This window comes from Haemaphysalis longicornis, unplaced genomic scaffold (assembly GCF_048455015.1).
Source record: "Haemaphysalis longicornis isolate Haplotype H1 unplaced genomic scaffold, Haemaphysalis longicornis Haplotype H1 scaffold_2, whole genome shotgun sequence".
Taxonomy (NCBI): domain Eukaryota; kingdom Metazoa; phylum Arthropoda; class Arachnida; order Ixodida; family Ixodidae; genus Haemaphysalis; species Haemaphysalis longicornis.
Window position 1 is genome coordinate 217,639,534 of NW_027526295.1, and position 17,811 is coordinate 217,657,344.

Sequence of the window (17,811 nt, forward strand, 5' to 3'; positions counted from 1 at the left end):
CACAAATTGCCGACAATTCAGGCAATTTGCCGGAAGTTTTTTCTGATTGGGTTTCAATTTTGGTCACGTGCTTCCGATTGACAAAGCAGTTGTGTGTGCTGTCGTCATTTTGACGTTTCATGTCGTTTACGGACACCAGTTCTAAAGTTTGCCTTATTTCTCGTTACTAAAGGCGCATAATTTTTGGCCGGCAATGAAAAAATTCCCCGCATTTCCCCGGGGGGAAGAATGTGAAAGTGCGAATGCACGAGTTGAATTTGCGCGGTTCGGTAATGTTCGCGAAAGAGAGATCACACACACACACACAACTACAAAGAAAGAAAGATGCATTTATTCACAGACACCTATTTGTGTTGTCGTTGTACTTGATTGCTAGAGCGGATCTCAGCTTTGAAATTTCGTGTCAGTACTCCTTTAAGCAGGTGCATTAGCCCTTCTCACGCCCGATTCTTGGCCAATCCCCCACGTGGGTATGTGCCATGTCAGCGGCCAGGCAGCGCGCGCCCATCTCTCCCCGTTGCCAAGGAAGACGAGGAGATTCCTGGCCAATCCCCCACGTGGGTATGTGCTATGTCAGCGGCCAGGCTGCGCGCGCCCATCTCCACGTGCGCGGACATCGCCGGTGGACGCAGGTTCAGGGTCGCTTAAGAAGTGCATTGCACTTAAAACCAGACTAAATGCAGCGGACATGACAACGTAAGCCTGTCTTTGCTATTCAACAACAATACTGCTTATAATACACACCGCCTCTGTGATTGGCTGAGGAGGCGTGACGTAATTTAAACAGTTGGCGGGAACGATTACGTCATGCATTGGCAACTTCAGCCTGCGTAAAAGTGACGTAATGCTACGTAAAGGCTTGAAAATGGCGGCTGTTTTTGTCGCAAAATACAAGAAAAATAGGGCGAAAAATTGCCCCGGCTTACGGCGCCGCGAGAAGCACGGCAATTTGCAGCAGGCGCAGTTTCGCATGCGCGCTGTTTAAAGCATGTTTCCTACCGAAACAAATTATAGTTTTAAATGCTTCCAAGTCAGCGACCATTGAGCATACAAATAACGTGGAGTATTTTGCTTTTATGTTTGGAAATAAAATAAAAATTATTTGTTTGGCGTACCCGCAACATAAGAGGGCAGTACAAGCCTCTCCATGACAAAGAGTACCCAATGCATGGCATTTGTCCACACTCGTCCTAGTAAGCTGTTGGGTCACATGATCCAACTCAAGAGAAAAATAACAAAGAAAAGTAAAAGTGACTATTTTGTTCATTACAGCGCTGATTGAAGTCTAGATTGACGAATGAGTGAATCGGCGACATCGGTGCGCTCCGCGGTTATCAGGCGTAGCGCTTCGCTGCTCTTATGTGTCATAGAAGCGATGGTCGCGGCCGTCTTTTTCTGTGATCACGCCATAAACTTGTAACATAGCAGCAGACGATGGCGTGGCGGCTGTGGCGTCAGGGAAGGTGATAACGCAACAAAGCTTGCATTGCATCGGAGAGCCCAGCTATGTTACTAAAAGCGATTGAAAGAAATAAATAGATACGGTAAAAAAATTGTGTGATGTTGTTTAGCTCGACATCCGCCTTTCGCTCGCTTTTGGATCAACGTTACTCGATCGCCTTGTGGTGTTGACGCCAAATTTGACCTCCAGAAATGTGTTTTTCTTGTCAGCCTCAGCTACCGTCTTAATTTTTATAGTACATGTCAAGTGTTTTAATATCTTTCTTGAACAATATTTGATAGCTTGGTAGCGATCTTTATGAGTGACTCGTCAAATTACACTGCATGTCGTCATCGCTATAGGTGCAGCACGTCACTGATTGCTTACGTCGTGCTTACGCAAAAAAACATGGGCGAATTGCCGGCACTTTGTGCAGTCGAGAATAGGGGCCCTATTCTCGACTGCACAAATTGCCGGCATTTCGCCCATGTTTTTTTGCGTAAGCACGACGTAAGCAATCAGTGACGTGCTGCACCTATAGCTATGACGACATGCAGTGTAATTTGACGAGTCAGTCATAAAGATCGCTACCAAGGTATCAAATATTATGCAAGAAAGATATAAAAAGACTTGGCATGTACTATAAAAATAAAGACGGTAGCCGAGGCTGACAAGAAAAACACATTTCTGGAGGTCAAATTTGGCGCCAACACCACAAGGCGATCGAGTAACGTTGATCCAAAAGCTAGCGAAAGGCGGATGTCGAGCTAAAGAACATCACACAATTTTTTTACCGTATCTATTTATTTCTTTCAATCGCTTTTTTTAACATAGCTGGGCTCTCTGCTTCAATGCAAACTTTGTTGCGTTATCACCTTCCCTGCCGCCACCGCCGCCACGCCATCGTCTGCTGCTATGTTACAAGTTTATGGCGTGATCACAGAAAAAGACGGCCGCGACCATCGCTTCTATGACACAGAAGAGCAACGAAGCGCTACGCCTGATAACCGCGGAGCGCACCAATGTCGCCGATTCCCTCATTCGTCAAGCTCGACTGCAATCAGCGCTGTAATGAACTAAATAGTATTTCATTGTTATTTATCTCTTGAGTTCGATCATGTGACCCAACAGCTCACTAGGACAAGCATGGACAAATGTCATGCATTGGGTTCTCTTTGTCATGGAGAGGCCTGTACTGCCCTCTTATGTTGCGGTTACGCCAAACACATAATTTTTATTTTATTGCCAAACATAAAAGCAAAATACTGAATTTTATTTGTATGTTCCATGATCGCTGACTTGGAAGCAGTTGAAACTATAATTTGTTTCGGTAGGAAGCATGCTTTAAACAGCGGGCATGCGAAACTGCGCCTGCTGCAAATTGCCGCACTTCTCGCGGCGCCGTAAGCCGGGGCAATATTGTGCCCTATTTTGCTTGTATTTTGCGACAAAAACAGCCGCCATTTTCAAGCTGTTACGTAGAATTACGTCACTTTTACGCAGGCTGAAGTTGCCAATGCATGACGTAATCGTTCCCGCCAACTGTTTAAATTACGTCACGCCTTCTCAGCCAATCACAGAGGGGGTGTGTATTACAAGCAGTATTGTTGTTGAATAGCAAAGACAGGCTTACGTTGTCATGTCCGCTGCATTTAGTCTGGTTTTTCATTCCCGGCCAAGAATTATGCGCCTTTAGTAACGAGAAATAAAGCAAAATTTAGAACTGGTGTCCGTAGACGACATGAAACGTCAAAATGACGACAGCACACACAACCGCTTTGTCAACCGGAAGCACGTGACCAAAATTGAAAGCCAATCAGAAAAGACTTCCGAAAAATTGCCTGAATTGCCGGCAATTTGTGCAGTCGAGAATAGGGCCCTAGGGCCCCATGTGTCACATAATGCATATACCGTGTGTGTGTCATTGAAGCAGCAGTAAACATGATAATCAAGCAAATTCTAGACAACCAGGAAAGCTAAGAATAACCAGCTGAACCTTAATTCACGCTACGTATATCCTGGCATAGCCGAGCTAAGCCACTGCTAATTTTTTAGGTATGGGGGCTACTTTCAGGGTCCTGGATGTGCAATCAGGAATTTCGTGGGTGGTTGTGTGCATGGTGTCATGTATTCGGTAGCCCAGTCACTTGGGGGTTTCTCCGCTCGTGTGGCTGGTTTTTAACCTTTCAAACTGGCCGATTCTATGTATTTCTTCACCTGTATTGCTGATTCACAGTTCATTTAATTTCTCTGTCGACGTCCATTGGGGTAATCCTAGCGCCGTTTTAATTGCCTTTCTAAGTGCTGCGTTAAGTGTTTGGATGTTAGTGGCTGTTAAACACAAGAATGGAGCTGAATATGTGACTCGTGAAATTATGAAAGCGGTGACAATTTTTAGAATGTCCCCTTCTTTCATCCCGTTTTTTCTGTTGGTTACTGGGTTAATCATTCGTAGTGTTTTTCAGTTTGTTTCATTAAATGACTTAGGGCTGTTCCGCAGCCATTGTCTTGCTGTAGTCTCAGCCCAAGCCCTTTTAGTGTCTTTACTGTTTGTATAGGTTACCCGACTAAGTTTATTGTCAACGGAGTGGGTGGTACGTATGATTTTCCCGGTGTTCTTTTTAGAATTTGGAGTAACTCTGATTTTTCCACAGAGCATTGTAGTCCGCACTGAGAGGCGCGCTTTTGCACGGCCGTTGCTGCTGTTTGTAGGGCTTTTTTTTCTCCGTCTGACCCCGTTGTTGTCGATATGGTTATATCATTGGCGTACATATTGCGTGTCGGGTATGGGGGATTTTGTTTAATGTTTCTGGAAGCTTGTGCATTGCTACGTTGAAGAGCATTGGAGATATCACCGAGCCCTGTGGTGTGCCTTTATTCGGTGCGTTGCGTGCTTTCCCCAATTCCTACAGTGGCCGTCCGGTCCTCTAAGAAAGAACGCACATAGTAAAATATTTTAACTCCGCAGTTTAGGTCGTTAAGGTTGGATAAAACTGTTTGATGGGCGATATTGTCGAATGCGCCTTTTAAATCAAGGGCCATGATGACTGTTTGATTTACACAAGAAGCTGCATCTAAAACTTGTTCCTTTATTTGGAATAAAATGTCCTGGGTTGACAACTTTGGCCTAAAACCGTATGTTGTGGTAGGGAAGTTATTGTTTAGTCTCTATCCAGGACTACATGTTCCATTATCTTATCTACGCAGGAGGTTAACGATATTGGCATCATGTTGCCTATTGATAATGTTTTACCCGGTATGGTGAGAAGTATCATTTCCGCGTGCTTTTATTCCGGTGGCAGGGTTCCTTCTTCCCAGTGGCTATTGTAGTAGTCTGCGAGAGCTCCTAGTCGTCTAGGTTTTTCAAGTATTTGTAAGTTATTCCGTCTTTTCCGGGTGTAGTGCTCTTTGTTATCTTAGTAAGGGCCCTCCTGATATCCGCTTCCGTAATTGGCCTGTGAAGGGCTCGGTTGGCGTCGCCGCTATGCGTGTAGGTTTGCGGCCCAGTCCCTGTGGGGTTTCAGAGATATTTGTCTCCGAGTGCTGTTTTCAGTTGTTCCTCTGTTCCCGGGAAATTGTGTATAATCTTGTTTACATTGTGTTTTTGTTGCTGGCTGCTCTGTACTGGGTCTGCTAGTTGTTTAAGAAGTGCCCAGGTTTGAGAGAAATGCAGCGTAGCTTGTAGGTTGTTACACATATTTGCCCAGTTTTGGCTGTTTAGTTCTCTCGCGTATTCATTTGATTCAGCTGTTATCTTCGCTATTTTAATTTTCAGCTTCCTGTGGTGTTTTTTTTTTTTTCCTTTTCCATCTCTTCTTTAAGCTCCTGCATGCATCCCACAGATGGAGTAATCGTTTTTCAACTACTGGGATGTCTTCCGTGCCCAATATCTCTCTCGTGTGCTTTTTTACATCCGAGATTAGTTGCATTCTCCACTCCTGCGAAGCTCGTGCCCAAGAGGCACCCGAGAAATATTCGCTCTGGGGACGCCGCTTAGTCCTTTTTGTGTGCACAAAGACGTGTAGCCACTCACCTGTGCGAAGTACTCCTCGGCAATCCGGTGGGCCCACTGGATGTACAGCTTAATGGGCCTGGCCGGGTTCGAGACGTCGGAGCACTTGATGAGCATGCGCTTGATGGCCAAGATGTTCTCGGGTGAGCGCAGCCCGCCGGCGTCCCCGTGCTTCTGCGAGGCGCGCGGCCCCAAGCACTAAGGCACAGTCCGTACTTTCTTCACAGGGATGCAGCGTTCACGCACACATTCGCTTCTAGAACATTCCCTCCGTTAACGCGCTGAAGCACCCTCCCATTTATCCCCTGGTGAGAGTTGTCAGTCGGTAGCTTTTAATCTGAACCGCTCTGATGCTGCTAACAGAGATCCTAGCCTTGCGCGTGAAGATTCCCGAGAAAAAGTGGCGACGAAATGAATCCTCTTTACAGGCATTTTAGACTAAGAAGTGCAGAAAGTTGGATGATTTGTTCATTTCCTTAGAAAACGACATATTTGGGGGGGTGTAGTGTGAGAAATGCCCTAAGCGGTCGTCCTGTGTGTTTGTTAGTCGTTCAGTCCCTTCTTCCACGCTGTGGGGGGAACATTTTAAGTTTATTCATACTGTATTCAGCGATCACCGAGGAGTGTCGTACCGAGTGTCCTCTTGCTATGAATTTTACCCCTTTCAGTTACGAACAGCGAACCTCCGAGTTCAGGTAAAAACACGAGTATAGATTGCACGGTGAGAAAGAGTTTGGAGGTCTACAGACTCCATTTAGGCATTTTGCGACACCACTGGTCTCCAGTACTCCATCATATATCAGCCAACCCGCCGATTGTGAGTATTGGCCGCGAAGGCCACCAGTGGACAGGCCGGCGCTGCGATCGTTTTGACGTCACTTGTAGGATCCCCGTTCCTATCTTGCTGCGTAGTTGGCTTGCAGCCATGACACTACGTTAAAGGGGCCGTGCAGACAAAATACAAGTTCGTTTTATTCGAAAGGTTTCGTGTTTTATAGTGCCCCCAGAGCTTGCCCAGAAGCAAACGACGCTTTATTTACTGAGAAGTTAATCAATTTAAGTTAAAAATTCGATTCTCCCGCCAAATCGTGTGTTTTCGTGCAACGACATCACAGGAACCGCTCTGCAGCCGATTGCGGAGCATAGTTTACCGTTAGTCAACCTAGATGACGCCACCATTCCGCGAAGGGCCGTTTTCGGCCTTCGCCTTGTTTTCGACCGTATTTGTAACTGGCCTATTTTTGTTGAGATAGAAAATAACTGTTTCGTGAAACATGGTGTTCGCTCGACAAATATTGTCACGTAAGACACCGTCGCTTACGCCATTCGGCCAGTGTCGTCTGAGACAACCCCAAAGCGTCGCAGTGCTGTGCAGATAAAACAAGCATAGTGCGCGTAGTCCCAACAGCAGTACGAATCGGTAATTATTTCGTAACTTCCACTGTTGACCCATCCATTATTACAGCTATAAAAACTGTGCCCTTAATTTAAGCGCTAATAGCTCGTTCGGCAAGCTTATAAGCCCTGCCTAATTTGGGTTCGCTTTTGCCGGCCTCAGCCAATCGCACAGATAGGCATATGCCATCACAGGTTCTATTGCGGAAAATGAGCTAGTGGGTCGCATGGCGATTATTTGAGCGAAGTTTACGTTAAACGTAATGCCAGTGTGATTCTAACGAGGCAATATTTTGAATGAACCAAATTTGTGTTTTGTTTGCATGGTCCCTCTAAGGACGCGCTCTCTGGGCATTTTCGTGTTACTTTTCGGCGTTTGAAGTTAATTCTCAGTGCGTGAAGCGTAGTTTGCCCTCATGGGGACTTTATAACCGTATGAACTGTGGTAGGCTGCTCGCAAAGTATGGTGGTGTATGCGCACGTATGCGACCGAAGCCGGTGTAAGCGTAAGCTGCGGCTCGTTTCCCCGATCAACATTGTAGGCTACCACGATCGCCGAACTAAAGTTCAACATTTCGCTCGTAGTTCCCAAGGAATGGATATAGCGGATGGAATGGATCCCAAGGTATGGATATGGAGACCATGAAGCGTTTACTGCTCGCAGAAACGCTCGGCAGGCAAGCCCGCCGTGCCTGCCCGCACGGCCAACGAAGCGGCTCGAACCGACGCAGGTCGCGGCAACCACACTTGTCGCCGTTTTTTTTAAAATCGCACTGATCGCAGAAAAGAAGTTCGACATTTGCGAAAGTGGATGGTAGTGTGGTGAAAAATTGTGCCAGGTAGTATCATCAGCTGTGGTACTCAAAGCGATGCTCAAATATCAGCCGCGATCTACGCCGATCGGCCGCGGAGACCGGTCTAGGCACCGCCGGCCCGTTCATGCGGGGAGCGGCCGAAGGTTGGCAGTACCTGCACCCAAGAATCGGCAGAGGCTATGGCAGGTATCTTGATCATCGACTGCTTAAATTACAATGGCCGCTGATACAAAGTTCCACATGGGAGAAAGGGAGTGACGGTATGGTGAAAAGTTGTATTAGGGACTGTCGTTCACTACTGTAAATATCTGCCGCGACGCCATGAGCCTAAAGTTCCCAACATACGACTCCAACCATCCGAACCCAGCTGTGAGCTGTTGGCGAAGACCCTCTTCTAAAAGTGGTCGCGCGCCATCTTGTTCCGTTTGGATTCCCCTAACTTCGTAAGGGCCCCCAACGCTTGGTTCTATTCTAAAACTTCCAATTACCCCAAAACATTACACCACGACGTGTATCGCCTCGTACACAGCCTCGCCATCTGTGAGCAGTCGTGAGTTCTTGAACTTCATACTAGAAAAGGGCAGGCTCACTGTAAACAGAAAAAAATACCGCGTTGCAGTAATGAATTCCTGCTGCGAGGTCCTAATGAAAAGTAAACATGGGCATGCGTAAACCCGCTCGAAAGTGTTCAAAACTCGCGTCCATACGATTCATACACTCCGGACAAGTTGTCGCGAAAAGTAAACATATCAGCCTTACAGAGTACGGAAGAGATCGTTAATCAATCAGGGCATAACTACAAAATAACATTGTAGGGGACACATGCACTGCTAAAGCCAAACTGCTGATCCTACCTGCACTTTTATATGTGCGGCGAAGCAATCCGATCACCGTTCTCACGTAGTCATTGATTTGCCAGCCAATGCGCGCAGTACGTGCGGGGAGATCACAACTGAGCGGCACGTTTCCGTTGCTGTTGCAAGATCTATTTTATTTGCACACACAGCCTTGTAACGTCACGTCGGAAGTATTCATAATGAATTAACAGCGTACTTTTCTCGTCATCAGTTGCATCGTGCTTGGCATTCGCTTGCTGCGTACGAGGTGTGGGTCACGATGGTTACAACTACCTAGACGCGGCGGTGTCGCCGGCAACAAGTGAGTCGCTGGCCGCTTATTTGTGTAATTTGCATCAAATCACGAAGAGGGGGCAAGCGGTTGCCACAAGAAAACACGCGGTCGCATAAGCATAGGAAATGTGTTCTAGCAGACGACAACATAACCCGGCGCTCTATAAGTGACGTCACTCACAGGTGGCGCCATGGTATGTCCTCGAGGCAATAATGAGCGTGCACCTAAGGCCCCCAAAATAACTATGGTGCGCCAGCCTACGATCCCACCGTCTTTCGCCTTCACCCGCGCTCCTTCCATCCATAGAGTTTCTTAGTAGTATATTCTAAGAAACTCTATGCTTCCATCCACCGTTTTTTGCCATGTGCTTTTTCACCGGCCAGCGCCGCCCGCCGTTGGCCAGCAGAAAAGTCACGTGGTAGCTCTGCCGTTTTTTTACGTTTTTTCATTCTTTCCTCCGTGCGTTTTTTTCTGCCTCCTTCGCGGCCAAATGCAGCGCGGCACCATGTTTGACCGCGCAGCTCCAGAGCCGACTTATCGCAGGCGCCAGCAGATATGGCGAAGTAAGAATTAGCTAGCTCGTTTCGAATAAATGTCGCGTCGGTGTCGCTTGGTGGTGCTTCGCGGTGCCGATGTGTTGTATACCTTCGGCTGCTCGAATAGGGATGGCGAAAGACTTAGTTATTCCCTCCGGGAAAGGCGACGCAAAAAGGGAAAAGTTTGGTTGCATAGATTTTTGTTCTCGCTTGGTTAAATTGTGCGCGCGTTTGAGCGGTCACTTACGAAGAAATGCGTATTCGTTCCGCAATGGTCGCCCACTCTTTGTTCTGAGTAGGCATATTAAACGCAGCGGAGAGTTCGTCACGTCGTAAGCTTTGCTTCCGACCGGAGGCTGTGTATTTGTTATTCGCGCTCTTACTTCCCAACATAATTATCAACGGCCTAGTTTGTCCAGTCGGTTGTCGTAAGGTTGCTGTGCCGCAAGGATTGTTCACCGCCTGAATTCGCTTGTTTTGGTCGACGGCAGCTTGCGTCTGACCATGTAGCGTGTGTGTTCCGAGTGCGTGTAATATATTTGTTTCGTGAAGACATGTCTTGTGTGTTAGCGACCCGGGTGGTGTTATAATAATCCCATTGTAATGACAATGGGGTGATTTGCCACGTAATGTGTGCTTGGTCGGTGCGGTGCACATCGCGGCTATAGAAAGAAAAAAATGCGACTGGGTAAAAAATTTAAGGCCAGCTAATTTAGTGACCACATCGTTGACGTACGTTTGATTCGCAATTTCTGTTATCGCTTTGTTAAATTCGCGCATGTTTGAGTGGGCACTTGAAATGCATATCCGCACCGCAACGGCTGTATGGCCTTTCTTCCGTGTATGAATAGTGCACAGACAACCGTTGATTACATCTTAACGTTTGCTTTGCATGTGCACGTGAGGCTGTGCATTTGCAGTGTGCGCTCTTACTTCCGCTTAATCGTCAACGGCGTAGCGTATCCGGTCATTGCGATATGACCCCCAAAACACTTGGCTAGTATATTTTCAGCAGGTTGAACGGTCGCCAACTCTCTTCTGCAATGCATTATTGCCTATACTTGCGAAGTGTTCGTGGCACATCTCAGACTTGGTGTTACGTTTTTTTTTTTTTTTTTTTTTTCTCAATAGGATCATTTCACGAAGGACCAATTTGAGCAACGGATATTGGAGAAGCTTGGAGTTAAAAAACAACCCAAATGCCACTCCCAGCAATTTTTTCTCGCAGGAAGCCACTTTATTTGCCCATGCCACCTGCACGACGGCATTACGGACCTTTGTTCCAATAAAAACTTCATTTAGTGGCACCAGCCCATTTTGGTGATACACCTTGTTTTCTCTTGCTAATCATTGTAATATGTATTCTCTTTTGAATTTGCTCCAGATGTATTCCTGTGCTAGTGCCATGTACAATTAAGTCAGAATATATCCCAGTACAAAGCAGTTGTGCGTCCCTGCCTCCATTATTAACAGCGGTAGGCGATCACATCAGGTAAAAAAAGGTATTGCATGAGTAGTTACTGCCGTAATTAGTTGCATGGGAAATTTGCATATGCATATATATTGTTCCTGGAGGAACTCGATATCTTGTTCGTATGAGAAATAAGAGGTCACAATCTGTAATTCCACAGTTTAACCGATCGATTGATCGCAGCCTTTTCTGGTGCCTATTCCCAGTATTACAAGCCTACGTTTTTCACTCTATTCGCACCTGAACGTACGGCAGCACGGGCAGTTCAATGTACCCGGCTGCGAATTCGAGGCAGCAGAGATTTTCCACATCGCTGGACGTGTACTCACGCACAAAAGCGGTGTGCGTGTATTTTTTTTAATCTATTCACAACCGCCTATAACGACATGAAGGTCAAAAAAACATGCTCTAGAACAACGTCAAAGCATTTGAAACTGCACGGGATTAAGCTAGGATGTATGCTGGTAGTAAATGCGGACGCAGATTGAGCGCCGCTTAATGATTCACAACCAACGCAAGAAACGCGAACGGGAGAAAGCCAGTGCAACGCTCGAACTGCAACATGTGCGAATGACGCGTTCTGTATACTGCCACGAACCATGCGCAAGCTCTCTGTACGGTGATTGCACGTCCGCAACTCAATCAGGCGAATAAAAAAAATCGAATTACCGTAACAGAGTAATTTGTGTTGGTCCCGTTCGATCATTTCGCGTTCACGAACTATCTTGAGAGGTTGCAGCATGCTGCTTTATTCCTCACACGTAAACAAACACCGCGCTTTGCGTATGTGCGATCGGCATCCCCCCCCCCCCCCCCCCCGCCCCCTCACTTGGTGCGTGTTGGTAAAACGCGGCTCTAGAAATCCTACAAATGCCACCAAACAGCAATTGGGGCGCAAAAACAAGAGCAAACTGCAAGAAAAACAGTCAGTCTGCCGCGAGCAGCCCCATAACGTTGCAAGGGCGTCTGCTCTGAAGAGGTCAGCAAAGAGGGCGACACCATCGCGGAGTTAAAGGGCGCGCGGCGCCGCGGGCGAGGACAAGTAAAAATTAGGAGAGAGACGGAGACAGAGGGAGCAGTTGGCGCTACCTTAGCTCTTTTAGGGGCCTTACGTGCAGCAGAAGATTGGCGCCGCCCTCGTGGGTACAACCCACACATGGCAGCCGAGCAGACAGCCCTGAGGTTGTCGCGTACGAACTGTTGCGTCGTGAACTGTGCACATTGGTACGATACATGCCCGCCGGGAACGAAGTTTTTTTGTTTTCAACACGGCCATGCCTTCAGGACCAGCGAAAGAAAGCCTTAACCTTTCCTTCCCACCATTTTCTTTTTTTGTGTGCGTGTGTGCTGCGTGTTCCGTTTCGATTTATTTCTACCAGGTCGTAATTCAGTACAAAGTTTGAGCTCCGATGGGTCTTTCCATTTAATTGGAAACAATGCTTATGAGTGTGACCATTTGGACTTCTTCGGAAGTTTTGTTGCTGCAATTCTACAGCGGTTAAGTTATTATATACGCACGAGTTTGCTCGAAGAAATTTCACGGTGCCTTGGCAACTTCGGCAAGCATGCCGCGAAGAATATAGCGTGTCACGAGGCTGCGGTATTTTGAAACAGCCCAAGTTTTCCCTTGCTATTTTTGTCGTTGCGAAACTTACTGTGAGATTGCTAAAAGCGCAAATCTGATTCCATATTCATAAACGGGAAAATTGTAGAGCTTTTCGCTACGTGACATTCGGGAAAAAAGACAACCACTTTTAGATACGTGGAAATGCTGTGCATTCGTCGGCTTGTTTGGCATGCGGTGAAGTGAAACTGGCGGGACGTTTCAGCTTACTACACTGGGGGTGTTAAATCTGAGCCCATAAATTTTAGTAACTCTCTCGTCATCTCCAGCAGCAGCCCACAGTGGTCCACTGCAGGACAAAGGCCTCTCCCAATGACCTCCAACCGCTCCTCAATAGTTGCATTGGTCGGTCATGGGACGTGGGGGCCAACTACTACACCAGGGTGGCCAGATTCTTATCTTGTGAGGAAGTGCTGTTTGATCCGCTAAGAGCCTTCGTACTGTGGTTGCACCTATCTAGTTCAGCATCTTGGGTGTCCGGTATGATGGTTACTTCCGGAGCAGGCAGCACTTCATGCCTGCAAGGGTAAAATGCCTATAATGCCCCTTAATTCACTGATGCAACGGACAGGTGTCTTTCGTGCGCGGAGGAGGTAGCTAGGGGAAGAGAAAAGAAATGCTGGGAGGTCAACCAGCCGTACAGTAAGGTTTGCTAGCCTTCACTGGGGCAGTGGTGATCAGAAGGCAGAAGGGAGGGCAGTAGAAAAGTGTAAAATAGTAAAAGGAACGCACGTTCACTCATATTACTGATGTGCAAACCTGTATCATCAACAGACCTCCTGTGATAAAGTGATAATATAGAACAATGTCATAAGGCTGTATCTGCCGTCAAAGGCCTCAACGGTTCTTGCTCTTAACGTTCCAATTCTCGGAACCACCGGGCGGAACGTCACCGCATATCAAAAGGAGAATCACGTTGAGAATCAGAATTAGAAGAACCATGCTCGGTTGGTGTGCTGATTTATGAACACAGGGGTACTGGGACATTTTTCTGCCTCATATGACAAGCACGGAAGCTTAGAAAGTACAGTTAAAGTAAGTGCGTTTCAATGATGTATTAACTACTCGCGAGGAAGCTATACGTCGAGCCAAATCCAAATCTTCACGGACGTTGGGAACCATGACCCGAGAATTTTCTCTTCCTTTTTTCTGAAAAGAAACGGTATTTTCTGCGCGAAGTATTTCTCTCTACCGATTTGCTGCCTAACTGCCACAAAAACAATAAATGTCTTTAAAGCGCCGAATTATCGCTTTACTGAGCTCTGAATCTTTATGAAATTCTTAATACCCGAGCTCCTAGCACTGTCTTCAGGATTTCTCAGGGCTTTAGAGAGCAAAACAATAACCGGTAATGTTCTTAGAAGACGATCACATCCCTATAAAGTGTCTCCATTCTTAAAATTTTGAAATGACGTTACACAAGTCTCGTCTTCTTGCACAAGATTATAGCTGATTGCTGCCATGCCTATGTGGAAGGGTGTCAACAGTTTTAAGAATATCAAAGAGGGGACACTGAAGAAATAGCGGTGGGCTAATCTCCAGCCATTATTGAGCGCACAATACTAGTGACAAAATGTAGTTTTCACACTGGTGATGGGCACACCTCGGGCTCGTATGGTTCATCACCCTGGGCGGGCTTCTGGAAGACGCTGATAAACTTGCCCAGGTGCTCGAAGTGCTTGGTCATCTCGGTGGCCAGCACCATGTCGATGATGGACGTCCGCACCGAACGGTACACGTCGCGTTCCAGCTTCTGGAAGATGTTCACCTTCTCGTCCGACAGCGTTAGCTTGAATGCGAACGCTGCGTGGTGACTCTCCAGCACGGACCTGCAACAAGAAAAGAGGAGAACGCGAAAACGGGTCACCAAAGAGGCTGGCGTTTTCTCTCATCTCAACTGACAGCAACAGAGGGCACATTAACTCTTTCGGTTCGGGTGGTGTCAATGAACTACACCACATAAAAGTTTCCATAGCGCATAAAGAACGAAACCAAAACTGCTAGTTTTCTGGGGAATTGTTCTCCAAGAATGTCTATTGCGATAGACGTCACCGTTGTTGCGTTTTAGCACGAGCTGGAACCTCCAAAGAAGAAGCTCTGGTGAAAACAAAACTACGCCATTGAGGCTAAAAAAACGGAGGTCCTAGATATATTCCAAAACTTGCTTATAAATATGTGCACTACAAAGCTCATTTTTTTGTTTGTAGGCTCATGTGGTCATAAAATTCTGGAAAACATGCAAAAAAGATGTTTCTGCTAAACATAAAATTTTAAATGGCCCGTTTTCCTAATTAATTGCCTCATTAATAAATCAGATAATACTTGCACTACAAGCTTTACCTTTTGTTTGTGGGCTTATGAGAGCCTAAAATTTAGGAAAATATTCAGCAAACATCGTTTTGCTTGAAATTAAAAAATCAGGGATAAAAGGGTAGAAGGGGCCTGAACGAGGCATTTTGGATACACGGGTGGTCGCATTTTCAGATAAATCTATGTTCTAGCGGTTGCAAATTGCAAATCAAAACAGCACATTTTCGTTTGCCGCGCCTTTCCCCCACGTTTCTCCTTTGTCTTCGCCCAACGGTAGCGCTCTGCTCGGATATTTCCCGTGATGCCTCGTTTCTAGGGGACGTCTGAAATGACACCCGGTCGCGCGCGCCTCCTACCGTGCTAGTAATGCGCCGCAAGCGTCGCTTTGGGATGATCCAGTCTGGCTTTGTGCGTTCGGTAGCGCCGCTCTTTTTAAAGACGATAGTCTTTCTTGGGCTACTTAAACGCAGAAATTTTGGTCTGTCTGTATGTATGTCTGTCTGTCTGTCCATCTGTCTGTCTGTGACTCGATTCAGCCACCCGGCCAAAGTAAAATTGATATTGCACAGTAGTCTTATATACTCACAGCCACATGTAAACGTCTAAGCCCGGTTTATATGTTCATACTTCTCAACTTTGTTGAACAAGAACAAGACATTACGCAAATATAAGACAGGAAATTAGTACACAAGGGATATTTACAGCCTTCCTTTATTAAAAAATTCATGGATGCTTGGTTTTTCGATAGCAAATGATATTCTACATCTACTGCAGAAAACCGCCGCCTCCTGGCGGCATATGAAAAATCACGCGGCAATAGCAACGAAAGTTCCACTAGCTAGCTTCCACGTTCCGCTTGGAACGCACGTGGAGCACGGCCACGCGGCTCTATAAACCTCCTAGTCGGCCGCCTCCATTCACGCGCGTCTCCGCCGTACTGCAGCGCTGGCATAGAGGAACCCGGCCTGTAGCAGTGGAACGCGGTAAATTCAAATCGCCTTGCGCAAACCTTTAGTGTGTTTACCTTGGAATGAGCGCGACGGTACAGGAACAGCATGAGAGGTGAGCGGGAAAGCAAAGGGGGGCATTTCCTTAGCAAATGTCTACAAAGACTGTCGTCTTTTGACGACATTTGCAACGAAAGAAGCAGATACGCGGCAATTTTTTTATTTATCATTCTGCTTATGAATCCTGCCCTCCGCTTACGGCTGGAAAAGCTGACAGAAGGAATGGGGCGGCATTTTTAGGCCTTGACATCACGCTGAGTGGTCGCGCGAAAAGAGAACGACCCTGTAAGTGACGGCGCGGACGCGGCGGTTACATGTGTTGGCGCGTCTCATGGGAGTCTAAAATATGTGAGCGACTGACTAAACAATATTCTCAAAATTTCTTAAAGTGAGCACGTATATGCGTTGCGAACCGACGTCAATTTATATATTTCTTGATTGGCCGCTCGTTCACGCCATTATCGAGCTTGGTCGTGCTGTGGTGACGCAGTACAAGCGCGTACGCATGCAGTAGTACTATCGATTTCTAAACATTTATAACCGCAACAAAAAAAGATATATCCGAAGGGTTGCACGATACGGCGCATGGAGTTCTTTTTTTTTTTATCGTGCGTCATTTACTCGATCCCCCGTCCCCCCCCCCCCCCCCCCCCACCTCTTTCCCGGAAACTTCTGCACGACCCTGCGTTTATCAATTAGACAACTAACTACACCGTGACCGATATTACGAGCGGTCTCGGGAGAGCAGTGTGGGTTTTGGGACCATGCCTGCCCCTTTGTTCGACCGTGCATATGAGGCGTTTTTTTTTTTTTTTTAAATAAGCCAGTTCCAGAAACCGAAACTAAGTCAGATAAAACTGCAGTGAAAAGAAAAACTGGGCAACTATACCCTAAAAAAGAGGTGGAAAGAAAATAGGTGGAATAACGCCCTGCAAACATGTACGCAGACCGCAGTTCGTATCGAAAATGAGCCATGGATCCTGCTGTTTGAAGGATTAAAATGAGCCAAATGCATTTGCCTAATGGGAGTTTGCTTTCGGCTTCACTGTTCAGACTGTTTCGTGGGCGTTTTCAGAAGAGTTTTTTTTTTTTTTTTTGCTTTTCGAAGCTGGCTTATTATGAATTCAAACGGTAATTAGGAGATGAGCGAAAGATTTGTCCCCAGATGTCAACGACTAAGTGAACTGAAGGAGTGAAACGAAATGAAACTGAGTGATGTGGAACAATGGTTTCAACTCGTCTCTCCCGTCCGAACGGAGTAACTCTGGTTACATTTATTTTTTTATTTCCATATTTACCATTTCAGTACTTAACTAAATATCCGCTGCTTACAAGCCCTGGCAAATCTCTCCCTAACCCCCCCCCCCCCTCCCTCCTCTGCGAGTACGAACCACTTCAATAAAGTGAAGAAGGAGATATGAACAGCCTTCTTGTGAAGCGTTTTGGAAATTCATGGCAAGGCAATGAAGAGCGTGCTTACTTGGTGGGTGCCTTCAGGCGTGCCCAAGAAAATTATCCCAAGGGAGTATTCGAAAACAGCCGGTAATACTGCCAAGAGGACTCACCTGCTCTCCATGTATAGTTTTAATGTCCTTGAAGCACTTTTTCAAATGCTTACTGCCTTTTTCGCCAAAACTCAATCGCACCATTCTTGAGAGTCAATTTGAATAACGTTTTCATTAGAATGCCACATCAACTTGAGTGCTTCAATTCAATATAAGCCAAATCCAAACTTATCACTCCAATATTGCTCAAGCCATAAACTTCCCCTAGCTGGCATGTAAAATATATTACATAATAGCTTTGACAGCGTTGCATTTATGTCCGGTAACAAACTCACCGTTTGTTCCTCAAATTCGCGTTAGGTGTGTCTGGCTCATTTCGAAAAAAACACCTCATATTATTGCACAAAAACAATTATTCCACCCTCGCTTTTTCCCCTGACGGTCTAAGGCGGTTTTTTTGTCTATAAAGGTTGTTCGTTCAGTTTTGTTTGCGTTGTCAGTGCTACCAGTCGCAACAATATGTGGCGGGTTTGGTTGCAGGCAGCGGGCCTGCATTCCCCCCCC

The 17,811-nt window shown here is 46.4% G+C and overlaps 1 protein-coding gene across 1 annotated transcript in view; it reads right to left on the minus strand.

Moving 5' to 3' along the window:
• LOC144168504 (high affinity cAMP-specific and IBMX-insensitive 3',5'-cyclic phosphodiesterase 8B-like) overlaps nt 1-17,811 on the minus strand; it is a 75,613-nt gene that overhangs the window by 6,478 nt on the left and 51,324 nt on the right. Inside the window, exons 15-16 of the mRNA XM_077697473.1 lie at nt 14,014-14,254; nt 5,475-5,627 (exon numbers count right to left, since the gene is read on the minus strand). Of these exons, the coding sequence (XP_077553599.1) occupies nt 5,475-5,627; nt 14,014-14,254 (394 nt within the window). The remainder of the gene's footprint in view (nt 1-5,474; nt 5,628-14,013; nt 14,255-17,811) is intronic.